This window comes from Osmerus eperlanus, chromosome 22 (assembly GCF_963692335.1).
Source record: "Osmerus eperlanus chromosome 22, fOsmEpe2.1, whole genome shotgun sequence".
In the NCBI taxonomy this organism is placed as follows: Eukaryota; Metazoa; Chordata; class Actinopteri; order Osmeriformes; family Osmeridae; genus Osmerus; species Osmerus eperlanus.
In genome coordinates, this window is record NC_085039.1 from 13116863 (window position 1) to 13135743 (window position 18881).

At 49.1% G+C, this 18881-nt stretch overlaps 2 protein-coding genes across 4 annotated transcripts; one reads left to right on the forward strand and one right to left on the reverse strand.

Moving 5' to 3' along the window:
* Window positions 1-23: 23 nt before the first annotated feature.
* On the reverse strand, window positions 24-8507 carry LOC134008958 (pre-B-cell leukemia transcription factor 1-like). 3 transcript variants are annotated; one of them, XM_062448563.1, is made up of 8 exons: window positions 7263-8504; window positions 5754-5827; window positions 3197-3447; window positions 2917-3107; window positions 2551-2686; window positions 2061-2217; window positions 1192-1266; window positions 24-1060 (listed from the first exon to the last, which is right to left on the reverse strand). In XM_062448563.1, exons 1-7 carry the CDS (start codon window positions 7445-7447, stop codon window positions 1223-1225), a joined length of 1038 nt encoding a protein of 345 aa, XP_062304547.1. In that variant the 5' UTR covers window positions 7448-8504; the 3' UTR covers window positions 24-1060; window positions 1192-1222. The 3 variants fall into 3 exon arrangements, with proteins under 3 accessions (XP_062304547.1, XP_062304546.1, XP_062304548.1); XM_062448562.1 differs by lacking the exons at window positions 24-1060; window positions 1192-1266 and adding an exon at window positions 1567-1760 and having other exon boundaries at window positions 7263-7483; window positions 7704-8507; XM_062448564.1 differs by lacking the exons at window positions 24-1060; window positions 1192-1266; window positions 7263-8504 and adding exons at window positions 1567-1760; window positions 6316-6554.
* A 1979-nt stretch (window positions 8508-10486) lies between these two features.
* Window positions 10487-18742, forward strand: mvb12a (multivesicular body subunit 12A). Its single transcript, XM_062448567.1, has 10 exons — window positions 10487-10639; window positions 11101-11190; window positions 11407-11487; window positions 11741-11840; window positions 12120-12249; window positions 12345-12479; window positions 14381-14490; window positions 14622-14680; window positions 15260-15322; window positions 15417-18742. The coding sequence occupies exons 2-10, from the start codon at window positions 11101-11103 to the stop codon at window positions 15492-15494; spliced, it is 846 nt and encodes a 281-aa protein (XP_062304551.1). The 5' UTR covers window positions 10487-10639; the 3' UTR covers window positions 15495-18742.
* The last annotated feature ends 139 nt before the right edge of the window (window positions 18743-18881 follow it).

Sequence of the window (18881 nt, forward strand, 5' to 3'; positions counted from 1 at the left end):
GACTCAGTACTCAGGGTTATAACTGACATACAATGGGTTTTATTCCTTTTTGGTTATTTTCTGCAGTTATACATTTTCCTCTGTAACAACCTTTTCTTACAAAGTCCCAAAAACTGAAAAGTTCAAATACAATCAAGTCTACACATCTAGCACATGCATGGAAGACCCCAGTGGCTCGGGTGATGGTGGTTTTCTTCTTCTATGGTGTTAGTGTAACATGAGCTCTCAGCTAACATCTTTAAACCCACAGAGGAAGAACAAAGGGATTATAAAACCAAAGAAAGAAAGATAATGAAAATAATAATAATGGGTGAGGAGAAGAGGTGGTGGTGGGGGGGGGGGTTAGTGGGGGACTCCATTAAAATATTAAATGTGGGAGGGACTGGAGAGGGGAGAGGGAGGAGGATGGAGAGGGGAGGGGGAGGAGGATGGAGAGGGAGGAGGATGGAGAGGGGAGGGGGAGGAGGATGGAGAGGGAGGAGGATGGAGAGGGAGGCAGGGAGGAGGATGGAGAGGGAGGGAAGGCTCAGCTTGAGGTATAGGAAGATTGAAGAGAAGTGTGTGTGTTTCAGTTATGTTCAGTAGTGTGTGTGTTTGTTTAAAGTACTGATGTGAGTGTGTGTGTGTTTAAAGTACTGATGTGTGTGTGCCTTTGTGTCTAAGGTATAATTGTGTGTGTCTCAGGTGTTTGTGTGTAAAAATAAGTTCCTGCAGTTGAGGTGTGTGCTCCTATATATGTGTGTTTGTGCATGTTTGTTGTCTGTATGTGTGTGGTGTGTGTATAGTGTTCATATGTGTGTGTGTGAGAATGTGTTTATGGTGTGTGTGAACACGATGTGTATATGGTGTGTGCATGGTATATATGTATATGTGTGTTTGTGTGTATGGTATGTATATGCATATGTGTGTGTGTATGGTATGTATATGTGTGTATATATATGTGTGTGTGAGTGTATATGTGTGTGTGTGTTCCTCAGGTGTTAGAGTGAACACTGTCAGGTGCCCCTGGGGGAGGGGGGAGGGGGGCAGGGTCAGTATCGTCCAGCCAAGCACTGTTCACCTGGAGACAGAGGAAGACAGGGTTACCATGGACACAAGGACACACTATACACAGGAGACTGCCTTAGGAACATCTGGAGACGGGGTTGTCACGGCTACAGGCCTGGCGACTGTGTTGTCATGGTTACTAACCTGGAGACAGTGGTCATGGCCTGGGAGGTCTTCATAGTCTCCCCTCTGGAGTATAGCACTGGGCTGGGTATCCACCTACACCCACACACACACACACACACACAGAGGTCAACAAAAGGTATACAATTAATTCAACATACTCTAAAGATCACAGGAAAGGAGAGGAGAGGAAGACAGGTGGAGGGGAGGAGAGGGTTTGGTTGTGTGTGTGACGGTGTTCTACCTGTGCACGAGTGGGTGGAAGTGTGGGTGAGGTTGTTTTGAATGTAAACTGTCAACCAGCACCCCTGTCTATCCCAGGGTTAGGGTTAGACAGGCATGACCACTAGAAGAGGCCGGGTCTCCACCCCACGAGGGGGTCCAGTGGGGGTCTAGGGTGGTTACGGGGTTCTAGAGGTGGGGGGGTCTAGAGATGAGGAGGTCTGGGGGAATTAGGGGGGCTCTACGGGGGTCTGATTGCCATCCTACCTGTGACTGCAGAGTGGCGTTGAGGAATAAGTCCTCTCCATTGGCTGAGACCAACCTCATGTGAGTGTGGTCTGTGGGCTGACTGTACGACCCTGATGACCCTGCAGAAGGTCAGCCAATCAGGAATCAGGATGCTGGGTAGCCAATACAGGCAGCTGATTGGTCAACTGGAGATGGGTGGTGGGGGGAAGGAGGGGGGGGACTGCAGAAGCTTTGGATGCTTTCTGCATGTGTGTAAGGTGTGTGTACCTGAGCTGGGCGTGGCTGTGTGTGTCTGGTGTGTGTACCTGAGCGGGGCGTGGCTGTGTGTGTCAGGTGTGTGTACCTGAGCTGGGCGTGGCTGTGTGTGTCTGGTGTGTGTACCTGAGCGGGGCGTGGCTGTGTGTGTCAGGTGTGTGTACCTGAGCTGGGCGTGGCGGGGGAGTTGTCCTGGCTGTGCAGGGAGGAGGCGGAGGCGGCGTCTACAGCTGTCTTCACAGCGTACAGGTTGGCCTCCTCCTGGAACTTCCCGATGTTCTTCTTGTAGCGGATCCTCTTGTTCCCAAACCAGTTAGACACCTGGGGGAAAACCACGTCTCCTAGGTTACCACGTCTCCTAGCTAACCACGTCACCTAGGTTACCACGTCTCCTAGGTTATCACGTCTCCTAGGTTACATTGTCTCCTAGGTTACCACGTTTCTTAGGTTACCACGTTTACTAATGACTAAATGTACTAGGTTACATCATCTCCTAGGCAACTGTCTCCTAGGTAGTATTATCTCCTAGGTAACCATGTATCCTTGGTAACCATGGATGGCCCCAGACCTCCAGGTGTCTTTGGTGTCGAGGCCGGAGTGATTTGATCCCCCCCAGGTCATGTTGGTTACCAGGGAGACAGTGAGGGAGGTTACCTGGGAGACGGTGATGCTGCACTTCTTGGCCAGCTCCTCCTTGGCCTCCTCGCTGGGGTAGGGGTTAGACAGGTGGGAATAGAAGTACTCATTCAGGACCTCTGTGGCCTGCTTGTTGAAGTTACGACGTTTCCTCCTACGCACACACACACACACACCGACCACACACACCAGATATACACACACACCACATATACACACACAGATGTTCTCAGTTAGTTCATCACCAAATAGTAAAACGAAATTTATATGTACATACAACCCCCCCTTCACACACACACACCCACTCCACACACACACACCCTTCACACACACACACACACACACACACACTCACCCCCACTCCACACACACACACACACCTACCTGGCGTCGAGGAAGCGAGACCTCAGGATCATGACTGCCTCGCAGGTGCTCTGCTTCAGCTGCATCTGGATGGAGGAGAACTTGCGGTGGATGATGCCCACCATGCGCTCGATCTCCTTGGGGGAGATGGGACGCGTCCGGCTCTGCTCTCTCAGCAGGTTCATCACATGGTTGGTAAACTCACTGCAGGCCTGCACACACAGTAACACATCACATGGTTGGTGAACTCACTGCAGGCCTGTTTGTGTTTATATGAGTGTGTGTGTGTATGTGTGTGTACCTGCTCGTATTTCTCCAGCTCAGAGTGGTAGATCTGTCTGATCTGGGCCAGCTTAGCTCTGTAGTCGGAGTGCTCGATGCTTCCGTCGCTAGGCGACCCTCCTCCTCCTGCTGCTGCTGCCGCCGCCGCCGCTGCTGCTGAGGCCCCGCCCTTCTCTGGCCCGGACACGCCCTCTGCCAGGAGCATGTTGTCCAGCCGCATGATCTGAGGGTCCGGGGGGTCCTCCTCCTGTATCCCACGGATACTGAGGACTGGGGTAGGGGGGGAAGGGAGAGATGTGAGTCAAGGTTAGATACTGTAGGACAGTGTAGTTGTGTTTGCAGTTCCACCTGTGTCCAGCAGAGGGCACCCAACCCCAGCAGACAGAACTTCCTCACAGGACCAGCTCTCCCAGACCCAGGCCAGACCAGACCCAGGCCAGGCCAAGACCAGACCAAGGCCAAGGCCAAGGCCAAGACCAGACCAAGGCCAGGACCAGACCAAGACCAAGACCAGACCAGACCCAGACCTTAAGTGTACGTGGTGGTGAGGGGGAGGGGGGTTGGTTGTATGGGATTCTGAGAATATTGCAGACCAGGTTAATAGTTCACACTAAACTGGCCCAACACACAATCACATAAGAAAATGACCTACAGATTTTTGCAGTGGTGTGAGTCTAATGGTTATAAGAAGATCAAGTTTAAGAAATGTGTGTTTACTTAATTTATAGAGAGGGGGGGAGAGAGAGGAAGAGAGAGGGGGGGGGGGGGAGGCGGGAGAATAGAGAGAGAGGTAACACTTGTGTGTCTGTGTTTCTATGGTAGCAGTTCCTGCTTTTCCTGGCATCTCCTGCCAAAAAGCAACACATACACACACACTCTCTCCCGCACATACACTCTCTCTCATACACACACTAACTTGCACACAGTGGTTAATTATGGCAGCTCCTAAGCAGCCAGTGAAAAATGAAAGCTCATTTGAGAGGTCATTAATTTGAACAGTTATGTAAATTAGGTGGCAATTACCTCCTGCTGCAGCCTCTTACCCGTTTATAAACACACAGACACACAGACACAGACACACACACACACACCAATATTTACACAACAGCCTCAACTACTACAGCCAAACAAAATCAAGAACCTGGCAACCCAAATACAACTCTGACTCCAGACCCAACCTGGCAATCCAAATACAGTTCTGACTCCAGATCGATTTCTTTATTTACAAAATACAAATAATTATATGACATGATTTCACTGGTCTACCACATTTGATCTGGTATGGTTCAATGGTTTAAAAAAACACCAGGTCAGACCACCAGGTCAGACCAGACTACTCTGGACTTGGACCAGAATCAGAACCTGGACCAGACACCTCATTGTGACAGATTAGCCAGATTAAATAGAGTACTCAATCTGACTCACAGAGAGAAAGAGAGGGAGAGCAGGGGGAGAAGAGAGAGACGGAGAAAGACAGAGACAGAGAGAGAGAGAGAGAGAGAGAGAGAGGAGGCAGGGAGGGAGGGGGGGGGGGACAGAATCTGGAGGAGCCAGGTCCCATTAGTTTTAATTAATCCATAATTAGTCTGGTTTACAGAGCAGCCTCCCATGCTGCTGAAACCCTACACACACACACACACACACACACAGCTCTAACACCTCAGTACATCAGTCAGCATGTTGCCAGCAGCGCTAGGCCGCAGCAGGGACAGCGGGTGGCAACGGCACCACGGAGCCAGTGAGAGGGCAGTTGGGAGGCCCTGTCCACATGACAGGCCCTGGGTGCTACTTGGTGCTACTTGGTGCTACTTGGTGCTACTTGGTGCTACTTGGTGCTACTTGGTGCTACTAATGCTGTTTACTAGGAGAACAGAAGGTCGGTTTGCTTGCTAATCCTTCACCATGCGCAACACACACACATACACACACACACAGCAAGCTAAATACACACTCACACACACATTTACATTTAGTCATTTAGCAGACGCTCTTATCCAGAGCGACTTACAGTAAGTACAGGGACATTGCCCCCAGGCAAGTAGGGTGAAGTGCCTTGCCCAAGGACACAACGTCATTTTTGCACGGCCAGAAATCAAACCAGCGACCTTCTGATTACTAGCCCGATTGTCTAACCACTCAGCCACCTGACACACACAGCAAGCTACATACAGGCACTAGAGGTCCTCCCCTCCTACACACAACCAACCACAAGACACACAACACAACAACATAAACAAAGAGGAGGGAGAGGGAAAGAGACGTCTGGAAGGGATTCTCCACTATGAAAGACATTGAGTAAATACCACTGCTGTTACCTAGGCAACCTAGGCGACCCTTTCACCCTCATGGCCAATAGGGTGCGAGTGACAGGGTGATTGACAGGTCAAAACCGGAGAAACATACAATTATACCTTCTATCTTTATGAAGGGAGAAATGAGGGAGAGAGGGAGGGAGGAAGAGAGACAGAGATGGAGGGAGAGAGAGATGGAGGGGGAGATGGAAGGAGAGAGAGATGGAGGGGGAGATGGAGGGGGAAATGGAGGTCTGTTAGCAGTGTGCTGATTGGTGAACTCACCTGTCTTTTCTTTGATCTCACACAGAACACTGAAGAGGGCTGGCTTCATCCTGTGACAGTTCAACGCATGTTTCCTGTTAGGGGGGGACAACAAAGTGAACAAAGTTAGTCAAACTGATATAGTTGTAAGTGAAACCCACACCATCACTTACACACTCACCACAAAAACTCTTACACACTCACCACACACACTCTCACATACATACAGTCAGTGTTAGTGGCTAGACCTGTTAAAGACCGCAGGTTAAGCAGGTCTGAGCACATAACTACCCCATTTACCTGAACCAGGCAACCCCAACACAACCTGACAAACCTGGCAACCTTGAACCTGGCAACCCCAACTCACCCTGACAAACCTGGCAACCCCAAAATACCCTGACAAACCTGGCAACCCCACTGGGATGGAGATACATGTATGTTTGTCAGTAAGAGAAATCTGTGGATCTTTTTCTCCCTCTCTTTATTTACCTATCCATCCACTATTTAGCCTATCTATCAAACCATCTATCTATCATCTATTTTTATACCCAATCTCCCTTATAAAGTATAAATGTAAACATACTTATAATATTCTTTAGTAGTAGTTTAACAGTTGCACTTCTAATGTCACCGTGACGTCTTCATAGAGCTGCTAGTTCAACGATGTTGTTCCTGCGTCCAGCACAGACAAACAGCGTAAACACTATGGTAATGCTGTGGCGTCTCAGCGCCTATGGTGTGTGTGTGTCAGGGTCATTATTTCGGAGAGCTATTTACAGACCGCGAGGGGGTCAAACGGTGTGATATTCGATCCGAGATTCTCTCACCCGCAGGCAGATAAGCAGGTTCCCGCCCCAACCCCCTCGCACGCGCACACAGCCCCGACCCCCAAATGGCCATCTCCATTTCTACAGCGGCCCCTCCCCCCGCTCTTTCTTCGGTCCTTTGTCGTTATTCTCCGTTAATGACGTGATGACCGATCAATCTCACGTGGCTCCGCAAACTCGTTTTGGTTAATTAGTCCGCCTGGCTCTTCTCGTGAAAGTTGGGAGTGTTTATACAGAGAGTAAGAGAGTAATAGAGAGATAAAAAGAGAGGGAAAGAGAGGAGTGTTGACGGTCTGAATATTACTGTAAGAAATATATGGAAAGTTTTAGCCCCGGCGCTAGGTCAGCGTGTGTATGTGTGTGTGTGCCCGTCACCTTGCGCCGTTGAAGTACAGGTAAACACAAACATGGCAGTCCCGTAGTAAACAAACCGGCGCCCCTCCGCGAGCCTCGTCCCTCTAACCATATAACTATTAATTACAGCACGCGGAATTAACGAGCTGGGCTATAATGTGCCTGCGTGCTACCGTGGGACCGAGCGCGCAGGCCGTGTTTGTGTGACTGTGTGTGTGTTTCAGGCTAAACGTGGTTCTGTTCTACACATGAAAATGAACCCAAAACCAGCGTCTAATACCACACTCTTTACATACACGCACACTCTATGCACACACACCCTCCCCGTGCCTCCCTGTGCCCGGGTCACCTGGCCTGGGCTTCGTCCAGACTCTCGTCCGTGATGGCCATGATCTGCTGAAGGATGTCCCCGATGTCCTGCTGGCCCGGCTGGCCGAGGGAGTGCTGCTTCCGGGCGGCCTCGTGTTCCACCATGTCCCCCTGCATCCCCGACAGTCCGGCGAGACCCGACATCAGGCGGGCCTGCTCCTCCATGCCCGGGAGAAAAATCTCGCCGTTTTTGCGACCAAACTAGGGGGAGGAAAGTGTCCGGTTCCCCGGTGTGGATGGTGAGGAGGAGAGGGAGAATCCTTCACAAAGCCAGTAGCTGGTGGCCTTTATCTGGACCTGAACAAACCAAGTGCTTCAAAGTAACCGCCACCGGGATACCGTGACCTAACGGGCAGCAATGTGGTCGCTACAACCGCTGCCAACGCATCACTCTTCCTGCCCGACAGGCGCGAGGTCTTACCGTGTTAACAGTTTACTTGTCAAAGTAAAGACCAGTTCGTGAACCGTCGGGGCGTCCGCTGCAACAACACAAAAACACCGTCTTCTTTGGCATAAAAACCAACCGTTGTACAGATGTGCACTGGTCTTTTGTAATCCGCAATAGAGAGGCGTGCTGTCCGGGGTTGTCCTCCGGTTGAGACCGAGCGTTAAGAAGAAAGAAAAAACCCTAGAAAGAAAAACGAGAAAGAGAGGTAGAGCGGAGAGAAAGAGAGGTAGAGAAACGGTCAGCTAAATGTGGGGGGAGGGCGCGCAAGCGGGGACGGTGCCTGCGAGGGAAGGAAAATGGCAACAATTCGACCAGCTCGGTAAGAGCTTAACTCCTCTCCGGTGGACCGGGGGACGCTCCGGCCTATATCCACACTGTGTCTCGGTGAAAGACACGGTATTGCAGCCAGCCCGAAACCGCACCATATCCCGGTGTTGTGAACAATAAGAACTGGGGCTGGTTAGCGGTGGTCGACCAATAAAGCCCAACGTGACAGATACCGAGCTGTTCCCGTCCTCGCTCTCCGGGAGATACCGGGCTGCTTGGGCGGTAGGGAAAAAAGTCAAATACGAGAAAGAATAAAAAGCTAAAATGAATAAACTCCCTTGGTTGGGTACGGCTCCGCCTGGCTTCCTTCTCGACCTGCGTGAAAGGTTTATTTTCCTCTCTTCCGTTCGTCTCTTTCTTTCTTTCTTCGCTCTCTCTCCGTGTCCCTCGCCAAGCCCGCGTCTCCCTGCGCTTACACATTCAACGTCCAACACGGCAGTCTCGCGAACGCACCCCCCCCCCCTCCGCGGGCCTCCTCCACGGCGCTACGTCACCGTGTCCCGGGGGAAGCTGCAGTTACGCACCGGACCGCGGAGGGGCGAGCTTCCCGGAACCATGGAAACCGTGTTGTTGACACGCTGATGTCTCGTCGTCAGACACAGAATGCAGGCCTCGAGCCACTATGAACTCTGCTGAACACACATTAGGGCCGGCCCTAGGGTTTGGGGGGTAAACAAAGAAGGTATATGGGGTCCTTTTGATTTTTTACAAATGTTTTTTGGGGGGGTGTCCCGAACCAATCGCGGGGCCCTAAACAAATGTTTAGTTTGTTTATTGGGTTGGGCCGGCCCTGACACACGTACACACACTTCACACAGGTTGAGTATTGTTTGAGTGTGTGAGTATGTGTGAGTGCATGAGTACATTCATGACTTGGTGGCAGAGTATGTTCATTTTTATTAGCATATCATTAGCATGTTCACCATACACCAATCACAGACAGCCTTCATCTTTGACCCCATGGTTTCTATGCATAATGCTAATGAGCACAGACCATTTCTGCAGCTTGAAAGGGTTTGTTAAACATTCAAAAAGTGTGTGCATGTGTGTGTGTTAGTGAGTAAATGAGTGAGTGTGTGTATATGTGTGAGAATCATGTTTAAATGCACACACTTGAAAATACACGGACATACAGATTTTGTGTGTGTGTGTGTAAGACAGACCTTATCTTCCTGTGTTGCAAGAAAACCAGTAATCCATACAGCAAGGCCGTAGCCATGGAGTCAACATTTGGGGGGACAAATTAAATTTTTTATGATAATTTCGGACAGCGTGTGTGGTTGCCTGTCGTAGCGTAGCACATTTATATTTTTATATCAATATATTGGGGGGGACATTTTGACCAGATTTGAAAATTGGGGTAAATGTGTTAAAGCCACTGTAACCCAGGACCGCATACAGCCACTGTAACCCAGGGCCGCATACAGCCACTGTAACCCAGGGCCGCATACAGCCACTGTAACCCAGGACCGCATACAGCCACTGTAACCCAGGACCGCATACAGCCACTGTAACCCAGGACCACATACCGCCACTGTAACCTAGGACTGCATACAACCACTGTAACCCAGGACTGTCTGGTGTGTCTCCTCCTCTCTCACACCCCCCTCCTCCCCCCCATCTCCTCTCTCTCCCTCCCCCCTCTCTCGCCAGCTCCAGCCGTCAATCACCCTGAAAGGGGGCGGGTTAATGTCCCAGAGTTTTACTCCCCCCTCCCCCCTTGCCATGGAAACCAAGCTGCCAATCATCAGTCCAGCTGTCTGACCGGCATTCCCAGACACACACAGATTCACTCACTCCAACACACACACACATTACACACACTGTTAGATCAACACACATCCATACATATCAACACACATACTCTCTCCCAGGTCCCAGTAGGTTACCTCTGGTTGGTTCTCATTAATTTGCCAATCAGCCAATCAAATTAGAGCATTGACTACCCCCCCCCCAAAACTGACACCGCTAGTGTTCTGCTCTGCATGTTGCCATGCCAACCGGGACCCGAGCACCCATGAAATTCTCTCCAGGAGTGTGTGTGTGCCTCATTCCTCTTTTCCCTGCTCACCAGGGTGAAGTCTCTTCCTCCCCTCCTCGCCTCATTTCCATGTAAATGGGAATCGATCTGCCTCTCACCACCCCCTCTGCCTGGGGAGTCCCCCTCCTCTCCTCTCTTCTGCCTGGGGGGTCCCAGAGACAGAGAGAGAATGTTTCGTTAGGAAACTCTCTCTCTCCCCCCCTCCCGTCTCTCTCCCTCTCTCGTGCATCCCAATTGCGTAAACCGTGTTTTTCTTCGGTTCATGGTGAACCTGCCTTCATGACAGCAGATTGACAACCCGGAGTCCCGAGACCAGTTTGAGCTTATAGCGTCATCTAGTGGTCATCTGACATATCGACCACTCATTCCAACGTCTGCGTCCTTCCAGGAGCCTGATGGGAATTGTAGTCGTTAGGGAATTTGAACTTCCTGGTTTGACGAGAAGAAAAAGCAGAAGTTATTCTCGTCTCTAAAAAGTTGTTTTTAACTAAGTTGTGTACCCGTCCGGTGTTCAGGTAGCACCAACGTCGCCATAGACGGGGTGAGTATCTGGCTATAACGTATTGTATGACTTAGTTTTTAACATAGAGATGAACAAGTAATTCGGGAAACGTACGCGAATAAAGAAGCACAACTTTTCACCTCAACAATGGACCTGTGAATTTAGCTAGGAAAGAGGAGAATCCTGTTTGAAAATCACTATACGTGTTTGGGTCTAGCTATTCACTTAACTCTAGACATGAAGTTAGGATATTGCCATGAACATTTACCGGTGGAACAACCTTTGTCGGTAGAAGGACATTGTGTACACCTTTGCGTGAGTCATATTTGACAGGTCTCCGTGTGTCTGTCTAACCGACCTGCAGGTTCCTGGAAGAGGGTGGAGGAAATTATGTTATTATGTTATGTTCATTGTGTTTTTAAACATTTTCATATCAATATGTAAAATATGTCGTCTTTTCCCCTCCCCCTCTCCTCCTCTCTCCTCCTCCTCCCCTCCAGATGTCTCTGATGGAGTCTCCTCCCGTGAGGCCAATCACAGCTGTGGCCTGGAGCTCCAACACCTCCACCTGTCCTCGAGCCTTCACCCTGGTGAGGAGAAGGAGGAGGAGGGGAGGACGTACAAATGTGTTGAATGCTGCTAATAATTTCTCTCCTCCCCTACCCCCTCCTCTCCTCCTCCCCCCTCCCCTACCCTCCCTGTCCCCTCTCATCTCCCCCTCTCCTCTCCCCTTCCCTCTCCCCTCCTACCCTCCCCTCTCCCCTCCTACCCTACCCTCCCCTCTCATCTCCTCCTCCTCTCTCCAGATCAGTATAGCAGAGGATGGAGCACCAGCTAACTTCTCTCGTGGAATCATGAAGTCTAGTTACTTCCTTTGTTACAGCAAGGTACACACACACACACACACACACACACACACCACACACAGACACATTACAGTGTGAGTGTGATATTCAGGTGTGTGTGTGTAATAATTAGGTAGGTGTGTGTGTGTGATATTCAAGTGTGTGTGTGTGATATTCAGGTAGGTGTGTATGATATTCGGTGTGTGTGTTGTGATATTCAAGTGTGTGTGTGTGTGTGTGATATTCAGGTGTGTGTGTGTGATATTCAGGAGTGTTTGTGATATTCATGTTACAGGAGACTTCAGGGGGGCTGGTGGTGTGTGATATTCAGGTGATCTCAGACAAGGAGCTTCTTCCTCATGGTTACTGCTACATCCCTGAACACATGGAGCCCAGTGAGTACACACACACACACCATACACACACACACATCATACACACACCATACACACACACACACACACACAAAGGACACCATACACACACACACAGAGACCATACACAACACACACATCATACACACGCATCATACACACGCACACACCATACACACAAACAAACACACACCCACCATACACACCACACACACATCATACACACGCATAATACACACACACCATATACATCATACACACCACACACACACACACAGTAAAGTGAGTGTGTGTTTTCAGAGGCGTCTGTGTTTAAGAAGAAGCGTGTGTGTGTGTATCTGGTCCCACTGGCCAGCGTGCACACAGCCGTACTGGACCTCCGTCTGACCGCCAAGAGCAGAATGATGCTGCAGCACTACACCTGCGCAGGGTACACACACACACACACACACACTATACACACACACAGATAGAAACTGATAAAAAACAAACAAACAAAGTTTGTGTGTGTATGTGTGTGTGCAGGGACATGAATGGTTATGTGTTGTGGTGTAAGAAAGGGCCGTTCAGAATCCCTGCCCCCCAGGCCAAGCCTCGCTCCCTCAGCCTCGACGTCCAGCAGCTGTCTCTGGACCCCCCGGCCCTGCCCCTGCGCCCCAGGTAACTACCCTAACTACCGCCTTCCTACCCCTAACTACCCCCCAGCCCTGCACCCCAGGTAACTACCCTAACTACCGCCTTCCTACCCCTAACTACCCCCCAGCCCTGCACCCCAGGTAACTACCCTAACTACCGACTTCCTACCCCTAACTACCCCCCAGCCCTGCACCCCAGGTAACTACCCTAACTACCGCCTTCCTACCCCTAACTACCCCCCAGCCCTGCACCCCAGGTAACTACCCTAACTACCGCCTTCCTACCCCTAACTACCCCCCAGCCCTGCACCCCAGGTAACTACCCTAACTACCGCCTTCCTACCCCTAACTACCCCCCAGCCCTGCGCCCCAGGTAACTACCCTAACTACTGCCTTCCTACCCCTAACTACCCCCCAGCCCTGCGCCCCAGGTAACTACCCTAACTACTGCCTTCCTACCCCTAACTACCCCCCAGCCCTGCGCCCCAGGTAACTACCCTAACTACCGACTTCCTACCCCTAACTACCCCCCAGCCCTGCGCCCCAGGTAACTACCCTAACTACTGCCTTCCTACCCCTAACTACCCCCCAGCCCTGCGCCCCAGGTAACTACCCTAACTACCGACTTCCTACCCCTAACTACCCCCCAGCCCTGCGCCCCAGGTAACTACCCTAACTACCGACTTCCTACCCCTAACTACCCCCCAGCCCTGCGCCCCAGGTAACTACCCTAACTACTGCCTTCCTACCCCTAACTACCCCCCAGCCCTGCACCCCAGGTAACTACCCTAACTACCGCCTTCCTACCCCTAACTACCCCCCAGCCCTGCGCCCCAGGTAACTACCCTAACTACCGCCTTTCTACCCCTAACTACCCCCCAGCCCTGCGCCCCAGGTAACTACCCTAACTACCGCCTTTCTACCCCTAACTACCCCCCAGCCCTGCGCCCCAGGTAACTACCCTAACTACCGCCTTCCTACCCCTAACTACCCCCCAGCCCTGCGCCCCAGGTAACTACCCTAACTACCGACTTCCTACCCCTAACTACCCCCCAGCCCTGCGCCCCAGGTAACTACCCTAACTACCGCCTTCCTACCCCTAACTACCCCCCAGCCCTGCGCCCCAGGTAACTACCCTAACTACCGCCTTCCTACCCCTAACTACCCCCCAGCCCTGCGCCCCAGGTAACTACCCTAACTACCGCCTTCCTACCCCTAACTACCCCCCAGCCCTGCGCCCCAGGTAACTACCCTAACTACCGCCTTCCTACCCCTAACTACCCCCCAGCCCTGCGCCCCAGGTAACTACCCTAACTACCGCCTTCCTACCCCTAACTACCCCCCAGCCCTGCGCCCCAGGTAACTACCCTAACTACCGCCTTCCTACCCCTAACTACCCCCCAGCCCTGCGCCCCAGGTAACTACCCTAACTACCGCCTTCCTACCCCTAACTACCCCCCAGCCCTGCGCCCCAGGTAACTACCCTAACTACTGCCTTCCTACCCCTAACTACCCCCCAGCCCTGCGCCCCAGGTAACTACCCTAACTACCGCCTTCCTACCCCTAACTACCCCCCAGCCCTGCGCCCCAGGTAACTACCCTAACTACCGCCTTCCTACCCCTAACTACCCCCCAGCCCTGCGCCCCAGGTAACTACCCTAACTACCGCCTTCCTACCCCTAACTACCCCCCAGCCCTGCGCCCCAGGTAACTACCCTAACTACCGCCTTTCTACCCCTAACTACCCCCCAGCCCTGCACCCCAGGTAACTACCCTAACTACTGCTTTCCTCCCCTAACTACCCCCCAGCCCTGCGCCCCAGGTAACTACCCCCTACCCACCAGCCCTGCCCCAGCACCCCAGGTACCTAACCCATCTACCCCTAACTAACCCCAGGTAAACATCTGTCATTCATTGTTTCTGTAGCAACGCCCCACCCCTGCCCCCTGGGAAGATCAGCCATCGTCGTGGCACCCTCCAATCAGACGCCTCGGTGGAGAAAGATGGTGACAGTGGCCACATCTACGGCTACACAGGTAGGCATGTCTCACAGTGATGACATCACAGATAGGCATGTCCCACAGTGAAGATATCACAGGTGGGCATGTCTCACAGTGATGACATCACATGTAAACTCATAATAACCTCCCTCCCCCCTCCCTCCCAGCCATAGATGGGGTCCCATTCTCTCTGCACCCCAGGTTTGAGACCCAGGCTGGCAACATGGTAGGCTCCTTCTACTGTCCCTCATTATTCTGGACCAATTAGAGCTACACCTATCACACTACTCCCTCCCTTCTATTCACTATATTCCTCTACACCAGGGCTCCCCAAACTTTTTTCTGCTAAGGACAAATAATTTTTCCTTTCTTTAATATGGGGCCGGGTTGGTCTGTAACAGAAAATGACATGGGCCGGAGTGACTACCAGTATTATTGTGGAGATTTTATTATTATTTTAAATGTATTTACTATGCTAGATTAGTTTATTATTTTGTAATGCATCGTACATCCGTACATATCAAGGGATATTAAAAGAGCATTATAACTATCGTAATAACCTTTTTTCATATTCATTGCTATTGAAATCAAAACATTTACTTACTTATGCATATTAATCAGTGTGAACTGTTTAAAAAACCTCTCTGGCATTGTTCAGAGGGCCGGTCCAAATGCGTGGGCGGGCCGTAGTTTGGGGACACCTGGTCTACACCTTTCACACTATTCACTCCCCTCTCTATTCCTCTCTCTCCCACCACCTCTCTCTCCCTATATTCTTCTCTCTATTTCTCTTGTTTGTCTCCAGAACTCTACAAACACTCAACTGACCAACATTCGTATCAAGTCTGTGCAGGACATTGAAAATGAGGTATGTGTGTTTTATTTATGTGCGTGTACATGTATTTTTGTGTGTGGGTGAGTTTTTAGTGTGCTGTTGTTGTTGATAATGTTGTTGTTTACAGTACAACTATCCGTTCACTGTGGAGGAGACCACTGCCAGGAGGACACGGCCCTCTCTCTCTACAGGAAGTACATCATAGACCCTGACCCCTGACCCCCTGCTCAGCCAGCCTGCTCCTTGTCCTTCTACTCCCCCCTCGCCTTCTCTCCTCTGCTCTCCTCTTTCTCGTCAGACAGACCTGTGATGATGCACAGGGTTAGCACTGCCAGACAGACCTCTGATGAGGATGATGACAGTGCTGTCATACTTACATGACAGAATTATGAAAGTGAGCAGTTTAACAGAAATGTTATATATTTAAACATTCCATCCTGCCAGACATTCTATTTAAACATTCCATCCTGCCAGACATTCTATTTAAACATTCCATACTGCCAGATGTTTTACATGTTCAGACTACTGCTGAGAACTAACTTGTATGCTTGTACTTGTGCATGAGTCTGCAAGCATATTGACTTGTGAAAGTACCATACACTACAGAGTCTCTGACCGATTTAAACTGTTATTCTGTTAGATACTGTTAGACAATCTATATGTTCACATATTCTCTACATTTAAACCATTTCATCATGTTACATCTGGAACTGTTCCACTAGAAAATGTGTCTGTTCTTGGGAAATTTCCAGATATATGTTGTGTTCATGTCTAGTGAGTATACAAGTGTGTATTCGCTATATAAATGCAGTCCATTTATTCTGTATAGCAGCCATTCCAGACCTTTTCCACTTTGCGGCACACTTGCATAGCTCAAATATTTTTGCGGCCGCCCAACACATCCGTTCACTTAATTGGCGCTTATCACATGTTTAACAACACCCCGGGAACCCAACAGTTCGCTTTCATGGCAAAATTTATTTGAGCGATTAAAGAAGACAAAGTGTCCATCAGTGCCACACTAAGCACACATTGTGAAGAGAGGTAACCTGCGTAACATGGCCAGGTCAGGTCTATAACTTCCGGTGAAGTTAGAAACGTGACTTTTAATAACCAGAACAGGTTGTTAACCCTTAGTTATTGCTCTCTTATTAACCCTGCACTCAGATTGTGCGACTCCTCACTTTGTTTTCTCTCCCGTTTCCTGATTTTTGTTAGAAACTGAAACATGTTACATTACCCATAGGGAACAAATATGACAGACCAATTATTATTATGTAAATTAACATTAAGGACTAGCAAGCAAGCTGACAGATAATTGAGTAGATTATGTAGCAAAAAAATGTTAGCTAGCCTAACAGTCTTGCTAGAGCTAGCTTGCTACTTTTACTGTGTGAGTTATTGTCATCTTCGTTGTCGATGAAGCTCGAAACGTACAATTTGAACCCCTTTTCCTCTTGCTTAAAGGGCAGCAACAAAGACTCTTGTACATCGTTTATTGTTATTTTGGGAAGACAACCCGAGGCCTGTTCCATAAAGCGAGTTTACCGAATAAGCCAGATTTATGTCAGTTAGTCGGACTCATTTCAAGTTAATTCGGTTCCATAAAGCTAGCTCAACGTAGTTCGAACTCGGTTACTATGGCAATTTAGGCTGCGAAACTAGTCTGGTCCGGGGCAGGCTAACTGTCAGGCTTAGCGTGACTTGGTGCTTAACCAGACCTTCCTGTAACACTGACCCAACGGGAAAACGATGATTTACCACGGATATTCTCATTTTCTTATTCTCATCAGTTCAATATGCTCAACATTGATAGAAAATCACTTAACCCTCGTGCTGCCTTCGGGTCACATGACCCAAAGGTTCATAACGAACCATCATTGTGTTTACCCAATTTTACCCAATACAAAAACAAATAAAAATAATTTTCTTTTAACCTTCGCAATGTGGGGGGTCTGAGACAGCCCGACGGTTAAAAGAAAATGCTTCACTTTGTTTTTGTATGCGGTAAAGTTGTCGCAATACGACGGTGGGTCACAATGACTGATGGGTCAGAACGACCCGAGGAGAACACAAGGGTTAAATAGCCTACATATGCTACAACATTTAGCCTAATGCATTAAACGGTGATGAACAATGATTTGATACACGCCACGTTAAACGTAGCCTATGGCTTGCCTAGTTTGTGATTTTAAATGTTTAGGCATCAGGCATAGGCCTATCTCAATCTAAATTATCTGAGTATAATTAGCATAGCTGTATAGTTGTTAACAGTAGTATACAATTGCAAAACAAACCTAAATCCATAGGCTACATCTATCAATTTTCCCGACACGACCATGTTAAAAAGTTAGGCTACTGGGTAATGTATTGATTAATAGTAGGCTATTTATTTAAAACAATGTCAAAAAAGTAAATTTACATGTGTTTAGATGGTGTCTGTTTTTTAATCAACGAAGTAACTAAAGGTCTAAAAAAGGACCTCGACCTACGTAGCCTATCGTTCACGTCAATCATGGCGTGTCGTTTCATTTTGATGAAGCGGTGGATGAGGGAGCTGTCATAGTAGGCTACAAGGCTTAAAGGGAACGTTCTTTCTGGAAGAAGTCACGTGGCCGTGTGCATTGCTTTTGCCGTGGTGGATTGTATGATCCATGTTTTACCTCTCGTGCTGTTTAAGAATAGGGTGCACGCGCAATTAGCTTGACTACTTAAATCTGACTTGAATTAGTAGGACTGCGTGAGCTGAAATTGGCCTTTATGGAACCGCTTTAGCCCCGCTTGACTTGTTAAGCTAATTCAAGTCTGGTTTGGGACTTTTAAGTCCAACTTATTTGAGCGGCCTTTATGGAACAGGCCCCGTTCTCCTTGTTCAGAACAGCATTTTGTGTTTCAGAACTAACGTAACTGCTCGCCACTGGAACTTGTTGACCTAGGTTGTGCAATAGGCGGAAGTGAAGCGTGCATACTGAATTGAATTGGGCTATGCAAGTTAAGGTGGAAATGTCAGTAGGTCTTTTGTCAACATGCCAGGCGTAACTATTAGGCTAGTGTTTTGGTCATGATGATTCTGACAATGTAAAAAGGTTGATGTTACTGTTAGGTGATGATGAATTAAAGGCTAAATGTAATTTTAAAATTTGTAAGAATTTTCAATCAACATTTGAAATATTTTGATATTTATTCATTTTTAATACTTTAGTTTTCATTGGTTTAGCGGCCCACCCTATTATTTATATGCTTATATATAGGTTAGTATTACCCTAGCGGATCACTATTGGGCCGCGACCAATAGGTTGGGAATCTCTGCTTGTGCATGTGTATGTCTTTGTGGTTGGAACGATCTCACGTTTGTTTCTGCACGCTCTGAGTGTTACTCTTTTCCCCGTTTCGGGGCGCTGTCATTGACTCGTTATCTCTACTTTCATAAAGGAAATAAAAAACAAAAATGTTTTTGGGCGGTTCTGTGACTGTATCTATGATGTCTTGAAACAACACGACATCTAGTTTGGGATTTATGATTCTTTTTATTTACTGATGTTTTAGAGATCCGGATGTTGTCGTGCAGGTCATGGACCAATTGGCGTTCCTT

Coding starts and splice junctions, on each gene's coding strand:
- mvb12a (XM_062448567.1), top strand. CDS start 11,101: ATGTCTCTGATGGAGTCTCCTCCCGTGAGGCCAATCACAGCTGTGGCC. Junction 12,480..14,380: donor GCCCTGCCCCTGCGCCCCAG/GTAACTACCCTA, acceptor TTGTTTCTGTAG/CAACGCCCCACCCCTGCCCC. Junction 14,681..15,259: donor AGACCCAGGCTGGCAACATG/GTAGGCTCCTTC, acceptor GTTTGTCTCCAG/AACTCTACAAACACTCAACT.
- LOC134008958 (XM_062448562.1), bottom strand. CDS start 7,447: ATGGAGGAGCAGGCCCGCCTGATGTCGGGTCTCGCCGGACTGTCGGGG. Junction 3,108..3,196: donor AGCTGGAGAAATACGAGCAG/GTACACACACAT, acceptor CTGTGTGTGCAG/GCCTGCAGTGAGTTTACCAA. Junction 2,218..2,550: donor GCAGCATCACCGTCTCCCAG/GTAACCTCCCTC, acceptor GTTTTCCCCCAG/GTGTCTAACTGGTTTGGGAA.